The sequence below is a fragment of the Papio anubis genome, chromosome 3, assembly GCF_008728515.1.
Source record: "Papio anubis isolate 15944 chromosome 3, Panubis1.0, whole genome shotgun sequence".
NCBI classification, from domain to species: Eukaryota; Metazoa; Chordata; class Mammalia; order Primates; family Cercopithecidae; genus Papio; species Papio anubis.
In genome coordinates, this window is record NC_044978.1 from 94,558,032 (window position 1) to 94,579,348 (window position 21,317).

The 21,317-nt window shown below is 39.3% G+C and overlaps 1 protein-coding gene across 1 annotated transcript; it reads left to right on the top strand.

Annotated features, from left to right (window-relative positions):
• The first annotated feature begins 493 nt into the window (after positions 1-493).
• On the top strand, positions 494-21,067 carry NIPAL1 (NIPA like domain containing 1). Its single transcript, XM_003898653.5, has 6 exons — positions 494-653; positions 9,602-9,868; positions 14,507-14,563; positions 17,394-17,484; positions 19,258-19,418; positions 19,937-21,067. The coding sequence occupies exons 1-6, from the start codon at positions 608-610 to the stop codon at positions 20,545-20,547; spliced, it is 1,233 nt and encodes a 410-aa protein (XP_003898702.1). The 5' UTR covers positions 494-607; the 3' UTR covers positions 20,548-21,067.
• Positions 21,068-21,317: the final 250 nt, after the last annotated feature.

The window sequence follows — 21,317 nt, forward strand, 5'->3', positions numbered from 1 at the left end:
GGACGGACAGCGACAGAAGCTGATAACAGCACAGAAGGGCAAAGTCTGCTCTACAGCCCCCAAAATAAACTTGAGCCTGGCAATCCGCGCAGAACCCCAGAGGTCAGCAGCTTCGGTGCAAAGCAACTAACATCTGAAGGCTTCCAAAAGCAGCAGAGCTCTGTCTAGCCGGGGAGACTTTTCGACCAGAGAGGAGCCAGAAGGGGGCCTCAGCGTAGCCTCCACTCCACTCAAATCCCGGAGTTACCTTGGCGGGCTCCACGCTCCGAGAGACGCAGTTGCTCTAAGAGGCGTGTCTGTGTTTCTCTAGTTCGCGGCTCCAGCAGCCGCGCCAAGGGGCAGCTGCTACTCCTGCCAGATACACTAGTTATCACGGGCCGCCCCCAGGCCTGTGGGGCCCCTGAGAATTCGCGGCAAGCCCCAGGCCCCGGGGCGCGGCTGGCGCTGAGGCCCCGCCTGGCCATGCCCATTGGCGGAGGCTGCTCTGGGGGCGGGGTCAGGGCGCCCCATTCCTAGACGCCGCAGCCGGGTCCGCCGCGGGTGCGTGTGGAAGAGAGGCCCAGGTGAGGAGCCAGCGCCGGCGTTCCGGAAGCCCCCTCCCGGGGCCATGGGGGCACAGGTGAGGCTGCCGCCTGGAGAGCCCTGCCAAGAAGGTTTGTGTCTGCCCTGGGCCGAGGGACCTAGCAGCTGGGTGGCCAAGAGACCGGGTGGGCGGTCCCCGGATACTTGGCGGAGACTGGGAAGGGGGGATGTACCGACTCTTAACGTAGTCGTTCACTCATTCATTCATTCGGTCAGTCGGCCGTCCAGCCAGGCGTTCAGCACTTACTTAGGGGTGCCTAGGCGATTCGGGCTGTGCTGGAGAACCTGAGTGGAATAAGGCAGATGAGATTCCCACTCGATTCGCGAGGCCGACCCGTGTAAATTACCGCGTGCTGCGTGTGGAACTGGGAAACTCAGAATGCTATGGGAAGAATCCCGAGTCCCTCTGAGAAGGACGTTTCCTCTGACTCAGGCTGGCTTCCAAAGTCTGGGGCCGACGTCACCCGGTGGGCAGAGGGCGTGTCTGCCTGGGGGGCCCGTGGGAGTTCTGCGCTGCGCCCTCCTCTGACTCCTGGGGATCTAGCACCGCGAGAGGAGAGCCTGGGGCCGCGGGGGTGGGCGCTGAGCAAGTCTGGGCCGTCCACATCTCTCCTCTTCCTTGGAGATGAAAAAGTCTCCAAACCCACGAGCCTGTCTGACTCGCTGTGCAGTCACTCTTTGGCTGCTTAAGGCGAGAGCCGTACTGGAGAGGAAACCGGGAACCGGGAGCACTCGTTTGCAGGCTCTTCCCACTGCTTCCCGCCCGAGCCCTGTGAAATCTCTGGCCGAGGCTCCTTGCCCTTCGCCAGGTGTTCGCAACACTGGTGGGCTTTCTGCAGTCTCCATACCGAAGGCCCCGACAAAAGTAAGGAAGGGGGTAGGGGGAGCGACTGGAAGGATGTAGATACATTGAAATGATGGTTTTCACCGTACCCAGGGGAAAGCAGCTTTTTAATTTACCTGGTAATGCAGTAAAGGGGAAGGGAGGCAGTGAAAGGCATGGTAAGAACTATATATATACACACACATATCTATAGTTCCCTTACATATATATGTATGTATGTATATACATATACACCTGTGCAAAGGTGCTTGCAACTTCCCTGGTTTCCTCTCCTCTTGACTTTCCAGCTTATTCCTTTTTAACAAGTGAGCTCGTCAAAACCATGCCAGCAAGGAAGAAAAGAGACATCAAAAAAAGAGAAAAATGCCTGAATGATTCACAAACTATTAAAAAAAAAAAAAAAACACCTAAAATTTTAAGGCCGCTGGATCTAGAATTATCTTCTAGTCTTTTTTTCTCAAAAAGAGCAAAAACGCCTGAACAACTCACAAACTATTAAAAAACAAAAATTTAAAGGCAGCTGGATCTAGAATTATTCCCTAGTCCCATTTTTTCTCAGAAAGAGAAAAAATGTGTGAACAATTCACAAACTATTTAAAAAACAAAATTTTTAAGGCAGCTGAATCTAGAATTATTTCCTAGACAGTCAGGTTGTGTGCCCTTTTTCTAAATAATTTCTAACCCAGCAAATCTGACGGTTACTACCACACCCACCCTTGTTTACCCAAGGATCTGTAAGTAAGGAGGGTATATGAATTACACCCACTAAAGTGTTTGAGCTTCCGGATATTTTTCCTGCTTTGCTTGTTCATTGAGTTCCAACAAGAAACATTTAAGCTCCAGGCTTAATACCTGTGATTAACCATAGTAATTAATTGTGTGGAAAGCTGGTGAGAAAGACTTAGAAATCTGAATGCACGTTATTAGTAGTGGGAAGAGATTAGGCTTTGGCATCAGACAGTCTGAGCTGTAACTTAGCTTCCTTGAGCCTTTTGCCTGTCTATAAATTGTCTATAAATTGGGGATCATCCCTCCAGTTTACAGTTCTGAAGAGTAGGTACAGGTGGGATTACATATGAACTATACCACTCAGAGCTTGACATGGAGTAAACAAAGACTCAAAATTTCACTTGTTCGTTCAAATAACAAGAGTCCCATGTGCCAAGCAGTGGCATAGGTGCTAGAATAAAGGGGTCTGCAAGTCTGGTCCTAGACTCTAGGACTAGGTTCCTGCTCTCAGGCACCTTACTGTCCAGATGGCAGCTACTATGCAAGAAACAAAGTAATTTAAAAGATCATTATAATAGCAGTAATGTATCAAGAGTGTTGGGATGTTTAGATTGGGTATTCAATGAAAGCCCCTTAAGAAAGTGATATTCAAGCTGAGACCCAAATGACAAGGTGTCAGTCGTGAGATCTGAAGATAGAGCATTCCAGTTGAACTTCCATGAAGAAAAAGTTAATTTCATACTTTGGTTTTGACTTTTTTTGTTTTTTTGTTTTTTGTTTTTTTGTGTTTTTTTGTTTTTTTGTTTTTGTTTTTGTTTTGTTTTTCTGAGGAGTCGTCCCACTGTGTCGCCCAGGATGGAATGCAGTGGTGCAATTTCGGCTCACTGCAACCTCCACCTTCTGGGTTCAAGCAATTCTCCTGCCTCAGCCTCTCAGGTAGCTGGGGCTACAAGCACATGTCACCACACCCAGCTAATTTTTGTATTTTTAATAAGGGTTTCACTGTATTGACCAGGCTGGTCTTGAACTCCTAACTTCAAGTGATCCTCCCACCTTGGCATCCCAAAGTGCTGGGTTTACAGGTGTGAGTCACCCCTCACCCCACATTGGTTTTGACTTTTAAAGCTACAGATGCTTCAAAAGAGTCTCTAATCCAAAATTATCTTTAAAAGAAACAAATTCAAACATGTATGAAGGTTGTTATAAAACTGTAATTAAGCTGTATGAGGAAGTCTATTTGATTGGGAACATATGATGGAAAGTGAGAGGTTTCTTTAGATTGAAGGCAGGGAAGGCCTCTCTGAGTTGCTTAGTCCTCTCACTTAGAAGCTAGTATGCCAGCCAGCACTCCGTAACAGGCTCAGGAATGGCTGCTTTTTAAAAAGTTTAAGTTGAGAAGGAACTTATTCTATGAAAGGAACAGAAGAAAAGGCAATAGTGGGGAATGAGATTAGACAGCTGGAGACAGGATTCCACGGGGCCTTATAGACTATAGTAGGAATTTGGGATTTTTTTCTGAATGAGAAGGGAAGCCCTTGTGGAGTTTTGGAAGGAGGAATGACAGGATCAGACCTACTTTGTCTAAAGGTTCATTTCACCTGATCCTTCTCCCACCTACTCTTTAGCCACATCTCATACCATCTCCCTTTCTGTCACCCCAGGTAACCTGGCTGACTGCAGTTTCTTCAACCCCTCAGGGTTTCTGCTTTTAGACTTAGCAGAGAGGCTCTTTTGTTTAATCCTGTTTTAAAAAAATATATTCCTTGATGCTGCTTTTACTACTTGCCATGGCACTCTTAACATACATATAGTTATTTGTTTGTTAATCTTAACTCCTCCTACTGGAATATAAGAGAGAGGGAACACTGTCGTATTCATTTTTGTGTCTCCAGATACTAGAAAATGCCCAACAGGTAGTACACCATACATATTTGTTGAATGAAGGAAAAGAAGATTAGTGTTTCAGAGAGGGGTGAGAGGGAGAGTAATGCAATATGATGTCAGAGATGAGGTAGTTTCAGAGCATGAGAAGCTTTAAAGTTCAAAGTTAGTGAGGAGTTGAGATTTTGTTAAGATGAAAAACCGTGACAGGGGACAGGGAGGATTAAGCCAGGGAGTGATATAACTTACTTCCCACTGATTAGTGTTTGGAGAATAAATTGTACCAGACATAAAGAGATTTCATTCAGTCATTCCTATGCTAATATGAATAGGCAGGTATATCACATATTCTTGCTTAGGTTTCTAGGTCAACTGAAGGTTGACTGACCTAGATGGGGCTCACCTATGTGTCTCTGCTTCAGGCTACACGTCCACCTGGGTTTGGCTCCTTCATGTGGGATGAGCTCAGATCTGCTCCATGTGTCTTCATTTGAGTGCTGAGGCTGAATGTAGAGCAACTCCTCAGGGAATTACAGAGATGCAAATGAGTAAACCCAACCACATAAGCATTTTTGAAATCTAGCTTCATATCACTTCTGCTGACATCCCATTGGCCACCAAATCACTTTCAGCCCAACATCAGGTGAAGCACCTTTGCCCACATTGGGAAGGGTAAGGGGTGGAATATTGAATGAATAATAATCCAAACTATCACAGTAGAATAGATGGTGAGACCCCCAACAGGAAATATCTTGCAGTGATTAAAAAGGTAGTTTTATACAATCATTGACTTTCTTAAAACCAGATTTCTATTCCATGTAATAAACTGGACCATTTAAATTATTATTTATATTATTATTCTCTATAGGCAAATATTTGACAAATTATTTAAAGCATTTCATCCTCATATAAATGAATAATAAATTTCAACTGGCTTTTTCTTGTACTTTATGTTTTTATTTTTCTGAAATAGAATGTTGGATGGGATTTGGGTTACTTGGCCCTGGTTTTAGCAGTTACATAACTTTGGCCAGTGTCACTTAATATATTGGCATCAGTTTCTTTAAACTATCCCCCGTCTGTCAGTGTCTATGAGTTTAGAACTGGTCCATCAGCAACATTTATGAGGCACCAGTATGTAAGTAATTCTGAGAACAAACATAGATTATGATCAAACTTTAGAATCACTGAGTCAAAGTCCCTCATTTTACAGATGGGGAAACTGAAACCAAGAGCCATTACTCAACTTGCCCATGATTATAGATGGTAGATCTTCATTTTTAAATGTTAAAGTTGTGTGTATGTAAACTATTACACCTGTACATAGAAGATAAATATTAGGTTGATCTATATGAAACTACTTGTCATAGGGTTCAAATTTTTCAGTTATCAATTTCATATAGTTCAACATAATAGGAGAACATTAGGAGTACTGTTTGTAGGATCTGTAAATTACTTATCAACCAACTACAAAATAGAAAAATTGTGTGATATACAGTGGAATTCTCTAGAACAGTGGGGGAAAAACAAATCCTACAGCCACATGCATCATGTCTTGATGAATCTCGAAAACAAGTCACCAAAGAACAATGTCTTTATCATTACATTTTCTTAGGTGCAAAAAGAGGCAAAAACATTTTCAAGATATATGGAGAAAATCTTTTTTATAAGCAAAAGAATGTTAAAGAGAAAATCAGGATAGTTATGAACTCTGAGGGGTGATGCTTTATTTCTTAAATTAGCTGTTTGATACATTGGTGTATATATATATATTTATAACATATATTTCCTAAATATTCATTACTCTCTATTTAGAAAAATAACATCAAAGAAGAAATACATGTTCTTGGCTAGCAAGAGTATACCTTGGTATAGTCACTTTAGAGGACTATTGATGGTGTCTATTAAAAATGAAAAATAATGAATGTAGTAGATGTTCTCTTTCTGTGGAATAAAGTCTACATTAAACTCCCTGGAAAATTACTGTGCTTACTTGAATCTTGATAAGCCAATTGTGACTTGAGATGTCTTTGATTCCTTTAAAACACTCCAAATTCCCTGCCCACACAACCTCCATTACCCATCTCTCCCCTTCTCCCATAGGCCACTCCACATCCACTAACCCATCCTTTCTTTCCTCTTTCAGTCATATCTGCCGTAGGCTCTCTCCCTAACATGTTCCCAAAGCATAAAACAATTTAAGTCCTAAGGTCAGTAACCAGACAAGATTTTTATTATTTTTCCTGCCATAAAACTTGGAGCATTCATGCCTGCCAGTTACAATGAGAACTTGCAAAATGCAACAGTGATCATTTGATCTCCCTTATAACCCTCTGCTCCCACACCCCCTACAATGTCAGAAACATTTTGCTATGTCAACAACTTAGAAGGAATATTGTTTCACTGGAATGAGATCCACCCACACTGATTTCAGAGACAAAGTTTTAGAATGGTTATGTTAACTGCATAGTAAATGACATGAATGCAGTCATGGAATTCACTGGTAAGTCAGGTCCGATATTTTCTCAGGAATGAGTGTAATCAAAATTCTTACAAAAATATACTTAATCACTTTCCCTTCTTGGGGCTTAAATGAGATAAACGTGGTGTGGAACAAGATTGCTAAGGGCTAACTTGCTTGAAAATTTGCAGCATCATCCTGACCAATGTAGTGAGATCCCATCTCTACAAAAAAAATTTAAAAATTAGCTGGGCATGGTGGTGCATGCCTGTGGTTCCAGCTACTTGGGAGGCTAAGGTGGGAGGATCATTTAAACCCAGGAGGTCAAGGTTGCAATGAGCCGTGATGACACCACTGCACTACAGCCTGGGTAACAGAGTGAGACCCTGTCTCAGAAAAAAAAGAAATGAAAATTTGCAGCAGTTAGAATATTTAGTTTTGACTTTGAGTTTATTCTGGATTTCTGTTTCTTTGTTTTGTTTGTTCGTTTGTTTGTTTTTGTGGAGATCTTGCTATATTGCCCAGGCTGGTCTTGAACTCTGGTGCTCAAGGAAACCTCTAGCCTCTGCCTCCCTAAGTGCTAGGATTACAAGGGTGGGACACCATGTCCAACTATTCTGGATTTCTGAAGCAAAGTTGGGTCATTTTCAAATTACAGAAATAAATTAAATAATAGTCATGAAAACCTTGAATTCCATTATTTTATTATTTTCCAGACCTGAACTTCATGGGTGTTTCTTAACTTTGCATGTGGTAAAATTCAGGTGGCTTCATGAAGCTTTGCCAGAGGTATATAGGTCCACTTATGGAAGTCTTGTTGCTAAGACATCATTTGATCAAACAGCCTTTTGTTGCTTATATGCCTTAAGATTTTTGAAATGTAAAACTTTTCTAAAAATTGAATTACAAAATTGTATCTGATTAATTTTCCTTTACCCTCTTTTGTTTAGGGTAATTCATAATGGGAGAATTTGCCATTTTTAAAGGAAAAAAGATGGGAAGACAGAACATCTTGTCACAATGTCACCTTGTTGGTGTCTTTTCGAGTGGAGAACAGATTACAAAAATGTCTTACATAGTGTAAAACTTCATTTCATTTTGTTTTCATTTTGTGTTTTAGTGTTTAGCCTCAAAATTCCAAGACATTTATAATAGTGGACTTGGTTCAGGGGATTTACATACTTCTTTGAATCTCATTTTTTAAAAAACCTAATGATACTTAATTCATTTTTTATTAGATTCTATTATCTTTAGGAGACAGTGTATTAATAGACCTGAAAAATCAGTGAAAGTGGTACAGAAAACTAAATTCACTTTTAAAACATTTTCTGAAATATTATGATTCTTCGTGGCCGTCAGGTGATCTTGCCACCAGAATGGTTGGACGGTTCTTCATCATCTTTATTTATTTAGCTGTTGTCATCATCATCATCATCTCATCATCATCATCATCATCATCATCATTGGCTATTTATTTCTTCATTTGTTGTTTATTTATTTATTTGGCTATTGTGTTATTTCAGTACTATTTGTTATTTGGCTATTTAACAATGTATTTATTTTATTTATTTATTTATCCATTCTGTCATTGCTCATTTTCTCCTTCTCATTGCTCATTGCTCATTTATCATTATCATTATCATTATCATTGTCATTGCTCATTGTCATTATCATTTATCGTATCATTGTCATTATAAACCTATGGCTATCATTATGTTGCTCATTTGGCTGTTTAGGCTATCCTCATTTCTCATTTTAATAATTTAATAAATTATCATTGTCATTTTATCATTTTCCATGTTGGCTATCATTTATTGTCATTGTTCTCATTATTTCTCATTTATTTGTCATTTAATAAATTAACAATTTGTTGTTGTGTTCGTATTTTGTTTATTTGTTGTATTTGTTTGTTTGTTTTATTTTGATATTTAACAATTTTAACAATTCTTCTTCCTCCTTCTTCCCTCCTCCTCCTCCTCCTCCTTCTTCTTCTTTCTTCTTCTTTCTTCTTCTTCTTCTTCTTTTTTTGGAGATAATCTCGTTCTGTCACCCAGGCTGGAGTGCAGTGGCATGATCTCAGCTCACTGCAACCGCCTCCCAGGTTCAAGTGATTCTCCTGCCTCCACCTCCAGAGTAGCTGGGACTACAGGCACATACCACCATGCCCATGCCCCTCTAATTTTTGTATTTTTAGTAGAGATGAGGTTTCACCATGTTGGCCAGGCTGGTCTCGAACTCCTGATCTCAAGTGATCCACCCACCTTGGCCTCCCAAAGTGCTGGGATTACAGCCATAATGCCCAGCCAATTTCTTTTTTCTTTTTTTCTTTTTTGAGACAGGGTCTTGCTCTGTTACCTAGGCTGGAGTGCAGTGGTGTAATCGCAGCTTACTGCAACCTCATCCTCCTGGGCTCAAGCAATCCTCCCACCTCAGCCTCCCGAGTAGCTAGGACCACAGACATGCGCCACCATGCCTGGTTAATTTTTCAATTTTTTTTATGTAGATGGAATTTCACTATGTTGCCCAGGCTGGTCTCAAACTCCTGGGATCAAGCAATCATCCTACCTTGGCCTCCCAAAATGCTGGTATTACAGGTGTGAGCTACCACACCCAGCGAATAGATTTCTTGCAATGTGATTTCTAGACTGAGGGTGCTATGCTTCCTCCCTACATTCAGGCCCCACAAGCCCTGCTTTCCAGTAGCCAGGCTGATAATGCAGAGTGAAGGGGATGTGACAGGCTGTGTTGAACTGTTGAGCACAAGCCAGGTCTGAACAGCTATTCACTGCTCCATCAAGTTGCTGATTCGCCAGAACAAAGACACAAGTGTTGCCAGATCGAATTTATAGGGGGAATCTAGGCTTTCATGTGAAATTGCTCATTTTTAAGTGATGACAGCTAAACACTTTAAAATCATTTTTAAAAATCTGTGTAAGCCAATTTGACAATGTCTGTAGGCCTGTGGGCCACCTGTTAAGGACTTCCCTGCATGTAGTAAAATGTTTCAGTACCATCCACTCAAGGCTCTGTTTCCTGCAGAAAGCCAGTAAGCCTTAATACCTCTCCCTTTCATTCCTGACATTCTCTCCTTTCCTTTTTTCCAGGATATGTGCTGTCTCTGGTCTGTCCAAACTCCTTCCAGGCTTGGTGTGAGATCACAAATGTTTCACAGCTGCTGGCTTCTCCTGTGCTCTACACGGACCTGAATTCCAGCATAAACAACTTGAGCATTTCAGCAAATGTAGAAAACAAATACAGTCTTTATGTGGGCTTGGCACTGGCAGTAAGTTCAAGTATTTTTATTGGCTCCAGCTTCATCCTGAAAAAGAAGGGCCTCTTGCAACTGGCCACCAAGGGTGTTACTAGAGCTGGTAAGAAACACATGCAACCAATGAATTTAAGTTTCTAACTGCAGAAATGATCCTGTTATAAGGCCACATCTCAACACTACTCTTATAAACGTGCTTGTGTAATTTATAGTTATTGATTTTTTCCATATGGATGTTAGAAAAATACTTAGGTCTTTGATTAAAATGAATAGAAAACTCACATTTACCAGTGATGTATCTCTGCATCTCACCAGCAATTCCTAAGTGTCACTCAAGTAAATAGCAGTGTTTTGAATTCTGAAGAAAGCATCCATTTATTGACTAACAACATCTATTAGGGGCCAAACAATTTAAAGGCCCTTGCCCCCTGAGAATCTACTATCAGGGCGTAAGCAACCTCACAGCAATAAGAATACACGTACAACTAAAAATTATCCCAGACCAGCAATAACAACCACGGCTTGATGACTAGTCTCTGTCTCTCGGGATGGGAGCCCAGTTGCTGTCTCCAGTGTTCCTGATTCCCGCCACCTCTCCAACTTCTGCTTTTTCTCCCACCATTTTTCTTGTTCCTGGAATAGGGGGTTCCTGGTTGTTCAGTCCCCCACCCAGGTCTTTCCCATTGCCTGGAACTCTTCTCCCTGCCCCACAATCCGCTCTCTTAGCCGACGAGATTCTGACCGGTGAGTAGCATCACCATAAAGGCCCTGACCATCTCTAATAGTATCCCCACCCCACCCCTCGAGAGTTGATTCTACCAAATTTCACCGAAAAGATACCTTTAGTTGTATTACGTCTTTATTTCGAGTGTTGATAGGTTTACTCTTCGATAGGATTCAAGGAACGGGAACTTTCCCGGCAGTGTTTATACCCAGATATTTACAAAATCAATAAAATACAATAAGAATACGCGGTCATAGCATTTATGGTTCGTTTGACTATTCCTTTCCATTAACAGTTTTCTGTCTGATTACCCATGTTGAGCATTTCTGAAGATCTAGGATGTTCTAGCATCCTATATGGAAAAACCAAATAATTTATAAACTATGCTCACAAAGTATTTATTTGGTGAGAGATTCTGTACTATCAGAAAGATATGCTATGGTTAAAACAATTGATAATTTTGGCACAGCTAAGCATGCACCTGGTAAAGAGTACTTGAAAACTATAAGAGATTCCAAGTATATATAACAAATTCTGAACCTGTTAGTTTGAAAAAGTAAGTACTTCAAACTAGAGAAAAGCACAAATCATTCCAAAGTATTATATGAATTAAAAATTTGAGAAAACAGGAAGTTTCACTGAACGACCAGCAAAATATATTCCAGATAGAGCATTTATAAAATAAATTTTTTTTTTTTTGAGACAGAGGTTTGCTCTATCGGCCAGTCTGGAGTGCAATGGCATGATCTGTGGCTTGCTGCAACCTCCACCTCCCAGGTTCAAGTGATTTTCCTGCCTCAGCTTCCCAAGTAGCCGGGATTACAGGCATGTGCCACCACGCCCAGCTAATTTTGTATTTTTAGTAGAGACAGGGTTTCACCATGTTGGCCAGGCTGGTCTCGAGCTCCTGACAGATGATCTATCCGCCTCGGCTTCCCAAAGTGCTGGGATTGCAGGCGTGAGCCACTGCGCCTGGCCAAAAAAATGAAATAATCGGGAAAAAAAAAAAACCTTTTCTAAGCATAAAGATAAAGAATTCATTTTACATAAAGGAAGAGATTATCTAGATTGAGAAAAAAATCCTATATGGAAAAAATTTAAAAACTGAAACTAAAAAGTAAATGATGTATTGGGGAAAATATGATGAAATATGTGACAAAGTATAGTTTCATAATATATAAAAAGTAACTGCAGTCAATAAGTAAAAAGGTTAGTACCCTAACAGAAAATAGACATAGCATATAAACAAGAAACAAAATAAGAAATGCAAATGACCAATAAACATATGTAAATAAATATTGTTTCACTAGTACTCAAAGAGATACCAACTAGACAATAGGTTCAGTGTGGTAACATAATTCCAACTTAGTTATTTGCAAATGTAATGACCAATAAACATACATAAATAAATATTGTTTCACTAGTACCCAAAGAGATACCAACTAGACAATAGTCAGGTCCAGGGTTGTAATATGATTCCAAGTTAGTTATTTGCCAATTTCTTAAGGAGAAAGTCCTAAATAAGCACAGTTAACTACTTTGCAAAATAGTCTTCATAGCATATATATCCTGTTTAATTATAACAAAATCAATTAGGTCAAATGCAGAGGGCTAAGTATATTAAAATTCATAAGAAAATTCCATTTTCTATAGTAAATATAATGACATAAAGTTATAGATTAGAGTAGTAGGAAGATAACCCTTTGAATACCTTAAAAGCATTTTGTCCTTTTCAGTAGATGAAACAGAAACTTGATTTCAGTATGACAAGGTAGAAAATAAGCAGAGTGCATCTACCTGATGCTTGTTATTCTCTCATTGACTAATCCAAACTCTCAAAAGCTCTTATGTCAACCATCTTCTTCCCTTTACAGTCCTCATTAGTACCAATGTAATTTACTATTTATGTTTTCTGTTTTTAATTTTAACCATAGCTGAAATGAAGTATTTGTGTCCACACATCTGACTGACGTAAATATGGTGAACCTGATGATTAAATAAAATTTCCTACAAATTAAGAAAAACTTATCATTTGTGGAAAAGCAAAGGTGACACAGAAACATAATACAGAAAGTTTTAAGCAATCATAAGCAAAAAGAACAAAGCTGGAGGTATCACAGTACCTTCAAATTATACTGTAAGGATATCATAACCAAAACAGCATGGTACTGGTATAAAAATACACACATAGATCAGTGGAACAGAATAGAGAACCCAGAAATAAAGCCACATACCTACAACCAACTGATCTTTGACAAAGTTGAAAATAATATATGCTAGGGAAAGGCTGCCCTAGTCAATAAATGGTGCAAGAAAAATTGTAGAACCATATAGAAGAACAAAACTGGACCTTATATCTGACCATATACAAAAATCTACTCAAGATGGATTAAAAACTTAAATGTAAAACCTGAAACTATAAAAGCCCTAGAAGAAAACCTAGGAAAAACTTTTCTGGACATTGGCCTAGGCAAAGAATTTGTGACTAAGTCCTCAAAAGGAAATGCAACAAAAACAAAAATAGACAAATGTGACTTAAAGTAAAAAGCTTCTACAGAGCAAGAAAAATAATCAACAGGGTAAAAAGCCTGCAGAATAGGAGAAAATACTTGCAAACTAAGCATCTGACAAAGGTCTAATACCCAGAATCTACAAGGAACTCAGTCAACTCAACAAGAAAAAAACAAACTCATAAAAAAGTGGGTAAAGGATATGAACAAACGTTTTTCAAAAGACATGCAAGCAACCAGCAAATATATGAAAAAATGTTCAGTGTCACTAATCACCAGAGAAAGGAAAATTAAAACCTAATGAGATACCATCTTACACCAGTCAGAATGGCTATTATTAATAAGTCAAAAAACAACAGATGTTGGCAAGAATGCAGAGAAAAGGGAATGCTTTTACTCTGTTGGTGGGGATGTAAATTAGTACAACCACTGTGGAAAACAATATGGCGATCTCTCAGAGAACTAAAAATAGAACTGCCCTTCAATCCAGCAGTCCCGCTACTTGAGGAAAAGAAATCATTTTATCAAAAGACACTTGCACTCGAATGTTTATCACACCGCTATTCACAACAGCAAAGTCATGAAATCAACCTAAGTGCCCATCAACAGAGGACTGGTTTATTTATATGCAGACACCATAGAATACTACTTAGCTGTTAGAGAAATGAAACCATATCTTTTGCAGCAACATGGACAGAACTGGAGGCCATTATCCTAAGTGCAGTGACTCAGAAACAGAAAATCAAAAGCTGCGTGTTCTCACTTGTAAGTGGGAGTTAAACCGTGGGTACACATGCACATTTAAAGTGGAATAATGGACACTAGAGATTCCAAAAGGTGGGAGGGTAAAAGGGTAGAAGCAGGTGAGGGATGAAATACTACCTATTGGGTTCAATGTTCACTATTCAGGTAATAGATACACTAAAGGTCAGACTTTACAATAGATTGATGTAACACAACTACACTTGTACCCCGAATCTCTTTTAAAAATCAGGAAAAATAAAACAAAAATGAACTCCTGATTCATAAAAGAATAAAATGGGTGGCAAACAGAAAAATGCAGATTGAAATGACATACCATTTTAAGACTATCAAATTTGCAAAGTTTTTTAAAAAATTGACATAACTTTTCTGGCAGGCAATTTCTTTAAAAAATGCATTTCCTCCTACTCAACAATTACACTTCTAGGAATTTATCCTGGAGAAATAATCATTCCAGTGTTACAAAGATGTATGTGTAAGGAGGTTCATGAGAGCATTATAAGAGAAACGTGGGAAAAAATCTAAATGCAATTAATCCATTAGGGGATTTGTTAAATCATTGTAAATTGAGGGGGGAAAAGCTTTAAAAGAGCTTTGGAAATGACCAAGTAAATAAGCCAAGAGACTTTAGTTTACTGACTTAACTTTTCTAACCATAATCCAGTACGCTCCTAGAAGTCAATTCTTCAAACCTTCCTCCAGTGTAGAACCCATTTTTTGTTAATTTTTATTTTTTGTATTTTAGGACAAGGTGGACATTCTTACCTGAAGGAATGGCTCTGGTGGGTAGGATTGCTGTCAAGTAAGTTTTTAATACTGAGAATACTGTTCATTTGTAAGACAGTAAATAGATTATATGAAATTTTTCAAAATTGGTTAATCTTCCTGTCAAGAAGGGAACAAGGATGGAATTTAAGCCTAAAAATTTTTGTGTTGGTATAATATATTGTCCTATATATACTATTATATATGAATAAATTAATTTTTACTCTTATTTCCCACCACCTGTGCCCTCAGTACTGTCTTGGAATGCAAGGGAAAACGTTGACCTTTCAAATATTGTATTTGAACCACAGACTTCTGCTATTTTCTTCACCATAACAATAGAGAAAAGTACTTTTCTTTCATGTTTTCCCACCTCCTAATTTGAACCTGTGACTATATATACTACATATTTTCTCAAGAACGAGTACAGTTTCCTTGCCAGGACAACAACATGGATAAGTGAAAGGCTTCTGTGGCTGCTTGGTACTGAACAAATGGAGAAGAAATGAGGGGTGTCAGCACTCTCTTTCCTCCCAGACCTGCTGTGAGGATTAAACGAGACTTTGTAGGATCTGAAAGCACTTTCTAAATGCTAATGTGATATCCAAATAGAAGGCAGCGTTCATCTCCCTTAGCCACTTTTGCTGACTTCAGTCTCCCCACTAAGTGAAATTTCTTAAATCCCAAAACGGAAGCTCCCCTCAAAAAGGGCATCATAAATTCCCTCTGTAGCCAGGAGTCTTAAAGCTTCCCTGAATTTCCCCAAACCAAGCAACACATTTCAGTATTTGTAAGATCCTGTTATGGGAAGGAACTGGGTACCTTTTCTTTAATAAATGGTGGAGTCTAAAAGTGTGATTAATGAAAATAATTTAAATATGTATAGCCCCTTTAGTGTTTGTTTATTATAGTTTTTTGTTGTTGTTGTTGTTGTTTTGAGGTGGAGTCTTGCTCTGTGGCCCAGGCTGGAGTGCAATGGCACGATCTTGGCTCATTGCAGCCTCCACCTCCCAGGTTCAAGCGATTCTCCTGCCTCAGCCTCCCGAGTACCTAGGATTACAGGTGCACATCACCACACCCAGCTAATTTTTGTATTTTTAGTAGAGACGAGGTATCACCATGTTAGCCAGGCTGGTCTTGGAACTTCTGATCTCAGGACACCCACCTCGGCCTTCCAAAGTGCTGTGATTACAGGCATGAGCCACCGTGCCCGGCCACCCCCTTCAGTTTTTAGGGTGCTTTTACATCCACTTTATCTATTTGAATAAAAATTGACCAGGGCTGTCTGGGAAGATTCCAGATAGGTATTTGGATCATTCTCTTTTTCTCTTTTACTTGCATCTCCCCACCCTCTACCCATACTTTATAATGAAATTATAAGGAGAATATTATGTGACTACATTTGCAATTTTGCTTTCACCATGTAAAAATGTTTATGTCAGTATTGAAGAGAGAAAAGCACACCTTAGAGATTAAGTAAGTGACATACATACAGTACTTTAATCATGAAGTCAATGTTTTCCTGGAAAGCTATTTATAAAGATAAAATATAAATAATATAAAATATCCAAGGAAACCTTAATATTCCAAGAAAACTGCCACGGTTCTTTTTTTTTTTTTTTTTCTTTTTATTTGTTTAGTTGTTTTATTTTTTGAGACAGAGTCTCGCTCTTGTTGTCCAGGCTGGAGTGCAGTGGCTCACTGCAACCTCCACCTCCCAGATTCAAGTGATTCTCCTGCCTCAGCCTCTAGAGTAGCTGGGATTAAAGGCGCTTGCCACCACAGCTGGCTAATTTTTGTATTTTTAGTAGAGATGGGGTTTTACCATGTTGGCCAGCCTGATTTCGAACTCCTGACCTCAAGTGATCTGCTCCCGTCTAGCTCCCAAAGTGCTAGGATTACAGGTATGAGTCACTGGCCTCGCCGTGGTTCCTTCGATGAGAGCAATGTCTTAATACTCTGTTCTGTAAGTTTAGATTTGTTTAATGATGTTTTCCTAATGGTGAGTACTCCTATAGATTTGGGGGGATGTAGCAGAGCAGCCAGACAAATGGAAAAAGAAAAAAATTATGCTAGTGTTCCTTTCTCTCTCTACAATAAGCATTTGCTTGGTGTAGTTGCCAGCATGAAATACTACATTCTGTGGGCAAGTTTCCAGCTGTGTTCTGTGAGAATAACTTGGCCCCAGTACAAGAGCCCAGCTCTTGAAGGGATTTCTCTCACTCTAGAAGTTATTTGTAGCACACTATATCATGCAAGTCTAGAGCTCCTCGGATAAGAAAAAGATTACATTCAGGAGCATATCATGACTTTAAAACAGCTCCCTGGATCTTGTTAAGCTACTGAGATACATTTACTTGCTTGTAGATCACTTACAATAGAGGCATATCTAACTTCATGGGACTGTGGCGGGTATTGCTGGCTATTCCCTACCTACACACCAGGTTTAACCATTCTAATTTTCCAAACTGGTTTTGGTGGTTGTGGGTAACCTACAAAACTGTAGGTATTCTTGAGCAAGTGAAAGAATTATCTGCTTACTACAAAGCTACCTCTACTAGAGTTGATCAGAGTCACCAAATGTGTCTTCAGTAGCTAAAAATTTCTATTGAAAGCCATTTAAAATGGGTACTCATCTGTCACCATTTTTTGCATCTTTTGAGTTTGTATCATCTGGTATTACAGTTTGTCTGCATCTCTTAATATTAATTATCTCCTACCCGCTATAAAACACGTTACATCATTATTTTTAGCTACATCTTCCCATGTCTTTGGGTTAAAAGTCCACTGCTTTGCATGACTCGTTTGTTTTTCTCTTCTGACAAGCAAGCCCATTTTTTATGTCAATATCTCTGCTTGCTTTCTAGTGGGAGCAGGAGAAGCTGCAAATTTTGCTGCTTATGCTTTTGCACCTGCCACCTTGGTCACCCCTCTGGGTGCTCTGAGTGTTCTTATAAGGTATGTGAGCAACAAGGAACTTGGCTTCTGTAGGTATTTTAAGACCAAGATAAACTTAAACCATAAGAAACATACGGCTATGGATATCTAAAAGCAAACACACAAATCTAGACCAACCTGGGCTCTAAAAGTCTAGATGAACCCAAATTATTTCTGAGACTCCTGGGAAGCTTTGGACAAGTCACTCAGCCTCAGTTTACTCATTCATAAAGTGAGAATAATACTTTTTCTTGCCTGAAATCACAAAAATAACTTGAGAAGACAATAACCGTAGAAATAGGAAATAGACTGTCACATTATTATTTTAAAAACCTAAGACACAGTGAGTTTGATTTCCTACTAACATAAATGTGTTTTACATTTGTAACAATGCAATGAAGCATAGAAGATTTTTTAAATCTCTCATCAGAACAAATTGCCAGAGTCCTGTCAATTCTTTTTCTCATCATAGTGGTTAATGACTGTAGTTATCAGAGGACTTTTAAAAGCATGGTGTTTTGGTTAAATTTTAACTCTCACTAAAATTCTTGCATTGTTTGCTGGATACTTCTGTTTGGAGACCCGGTATCTTTAGTACTGGAAACAGGAATAATTTTCCTATTTCATGGAATGTGGATCTAATTTTTCTGAGTTTATTATGATCCCAAATGAATGTGTTTAATAAGCATATACATTTTTATCTGTTCTTGTCTTTTTCTTTTCTATTCATTATCAACCTCTAGTAGAAAACTTATGATTGAGCCTACTAAATTCTTTTTAGCTTCTTTATGGGATTGTTGTGAGAATTAAGTGAGTTAATACACATAAAGCACTTCGAACACTTGTCTATGCAATGAATAGCTAGTTGTAGTAGTAACAGTAGTCTTCACTAAGGCTGCAGTCCTACAAGTGGCCACATGAGGGCAACTTTAGGAAAGTACCTGGTAATTAATCATAATCTTGAGGACAGATGGGCACTTAATTGCCTTCATGGGGATACAGGGCATTAGAGGAAGGAGGCTGGTTTGCAGAAACCACAGCAACTGAAACATTAGGAGTACCGGATAAGTCTAAGTATCAGAGCAGTAGCAGGTGGTAAAGTATTTTGATATTTTGAAAATCTGCGTCAAGCTTCTCTAACCCATGGCCCATGGGCTGCATGTGGCCCAGGACAGCTTTGAACGCGGCCCAACATAAATTTGTAAACTGTCTTAAAACATTATGAGTTTTTTTGTGATTTTTTTTCTTTTGCTCATTAGCTATCATTACTGTTAGTATGTATTATGTGTTGCCCAAGACAATTCTTCCAGTGTGGCCTAGGGAAGCCAAAAGATTGAATACCCCCGGTCCGTTTGATTGTAGTGGTATGAACTAGCTGATTATTAGCCCTGAGCAGAGTAATTTTTCTTTAGGAATGTATCTTTCTTTGAAACATCCATGGGCATACATATTCTAAATGTATCATGCCAGTAAGAAATAAAAGATTTTCTATTTTGCTTGGCTTTACAGGAAAAGATGGGTAAATTGAAAATGACTTGAGTAGAACCTCTTGTAAGATCACTGGAAGATTATAAGATATAGAATATTATAGCTTTTTAGATATAAAAACAATGAAGCATATTTGCCCATCAGTTCTGAGTTTCAAACCAATCTCAGGTTCTCAGTGTCATATAGCGTATTCCAGTCAGCTCATTGGGATATATGGTGGCATGTACCACAGTGTGACTTCTGAGCTGCCATGGGATCAAAAGGTAATTGAACTATAGTGATTTTTTATTTTTTCTCTCCCAACAGTGCAATATTATCTTCCTACTTTTTAAACGAACACTTGAACATTCATGGGAAAATAGGCTGCATATTAAGTATATTGGGGTCAACTGTGATGGTTATCCATGCCCCACAAGAAGAGGAAGTCACATCTTTGCATGAAATGGAAATGAAATTGAGAGACCCAGGTCTGTGATTCACCCTAAAGAACCACTCAAATTCTGCTCCACTTTCTCTCCTCACCAAATAGTATCTGTAATAATATTGTAATAAACTTTCTACATTGTGGGCTGCATTGTGGGTTGTGAGACACAGTGAGGTTTGATTATTATTTCTCCTGAAAAGATGGCAGAACTTATTTTTGTGTTCATGCTTCCCGTCTTACACAATGAAAGGGAGAGATGGGGATGGTAGAGGCAAGAGACATATTCAAAATCAAATCTTTGCCACTTTCTTCCTCTGAAAATAAAAAATTACTCTGATAATATTTGCCCTAGCTCATAGTGGTATTGGTGACATTTAAATGATACGTTTGTGAAAATTCTTCATAAAATATTGAGAGCTATGCAATATAATGTTGTTTTTAATTTGATCTCACTTCTATTTCTAAAATACTTATGCTCTTAAACTCATGACTAACAAGATTTCAGAAAGGTATAATCCTGTGAGCATTTTCTAACGTCAAATTCTTTTCTCCTCCTAACAGGGTTTATTTCTTTTGCTGTGATCATAACTGTGATCTCCTTGGTGCTGATTTTGATTGTGGCTCCAAAGAAAGGACAGACCAATATATTGGTTTATATTTCAATCTGTTCCTTGATTGGAGCGTTTTCAGTTTCTTCTGTCAAAGGCCTGGGAATTGCCATTAAGGAGCTGATAGAATGGAAGCCAGTTTACAAACATCCTCTGGTCTTTGTTTTGCTGGCTGTACTTGTGCTTTCAGTAACTACACAGATTAACTATCTCAACAAGGCACTGGACACCTTTAATACCTCTCTTGTGACACCCATTTATTATGTATTCTTCACATCCATGGTAGTCGCTTGCTCTGCCGTCTTATTCCAAGAGTGGTATGGCATGACAGCTGGAGACATCATTGGGACCCTGAGTGGATTCTTCACTATTATCATTGGCATCTTCCTTCTACATGCTTTTAAAAATACTGACATTACTTGGAGTGAGCTTACATCCACTGCTAAGAAAGAAGCCATCTCTCTGAATGTCAATGAAAACAATTATGTTTTACTAGAGAACTTGGAGTGTTCAGCCCCGGGATACAATGATGACGTTACCTTGTTTAGTAGAACTGATGACTGAAGTCTCTAGAAACACTGAGTTTTAACCAATATGAGACACACGAAGAGGAAAATGAATGGCTGCTTCCTGGAAGAAATGCTAGGAAAGTTAGCATTTTTACAGCTCTAACTAATTTAGATGTGAGGCCAAGTAAAAATGCCCTTTTTTTGGCAGTCGAATTTGCAAATCAAATTGATTATCCTCCAGAAGACTTCTGCTGCTTTTCATTTCTACGAACTTTGAAATACTCTCTAAGGATCAAAGAAGTCAAAGTGCTATGTGTGTCTCAGAATAATCTCCTTCTTCTGGTCACAATATCTTTGTCTCTGCCAGGTGGCTCTTCATTTCTTTGGTGGCTATTTTTAGACTCACAGTCATTCACCAATATAAAGTTAGCAGTGTTCTGACAGACACAGTATCAGTCATATTCTCCGTTGAGTCATAATTTCAAATTATTAAAACTGAGAAGAGAGGCCAGGTATGGTGGTTCACACCTGTAATCCTAGCACTTTGGGAGGCCAAGGCGGGCAGATCACTTGAGCTCAGGAGTTTGAGACCACCCTGGGCCACAAGGCGAGACCCTGTCTCTACAAAAAATACAAAAATTAGTCAGGCATGGTGGCACATGCCTATAGTCCCAACCACTTGAGGCTGAAGTGGGAGGATCGCTTGAGTCTGCAAGGTTGGGGCTGCCATGAGCCCAGGTTGCGCTACTGCGCTCCAGCCTGGGTGACAAAGTAAGACCCTGTCTCAAAAAAGAAGAAAAAGGGCAAGGGGCTTTTGCTTTAAAA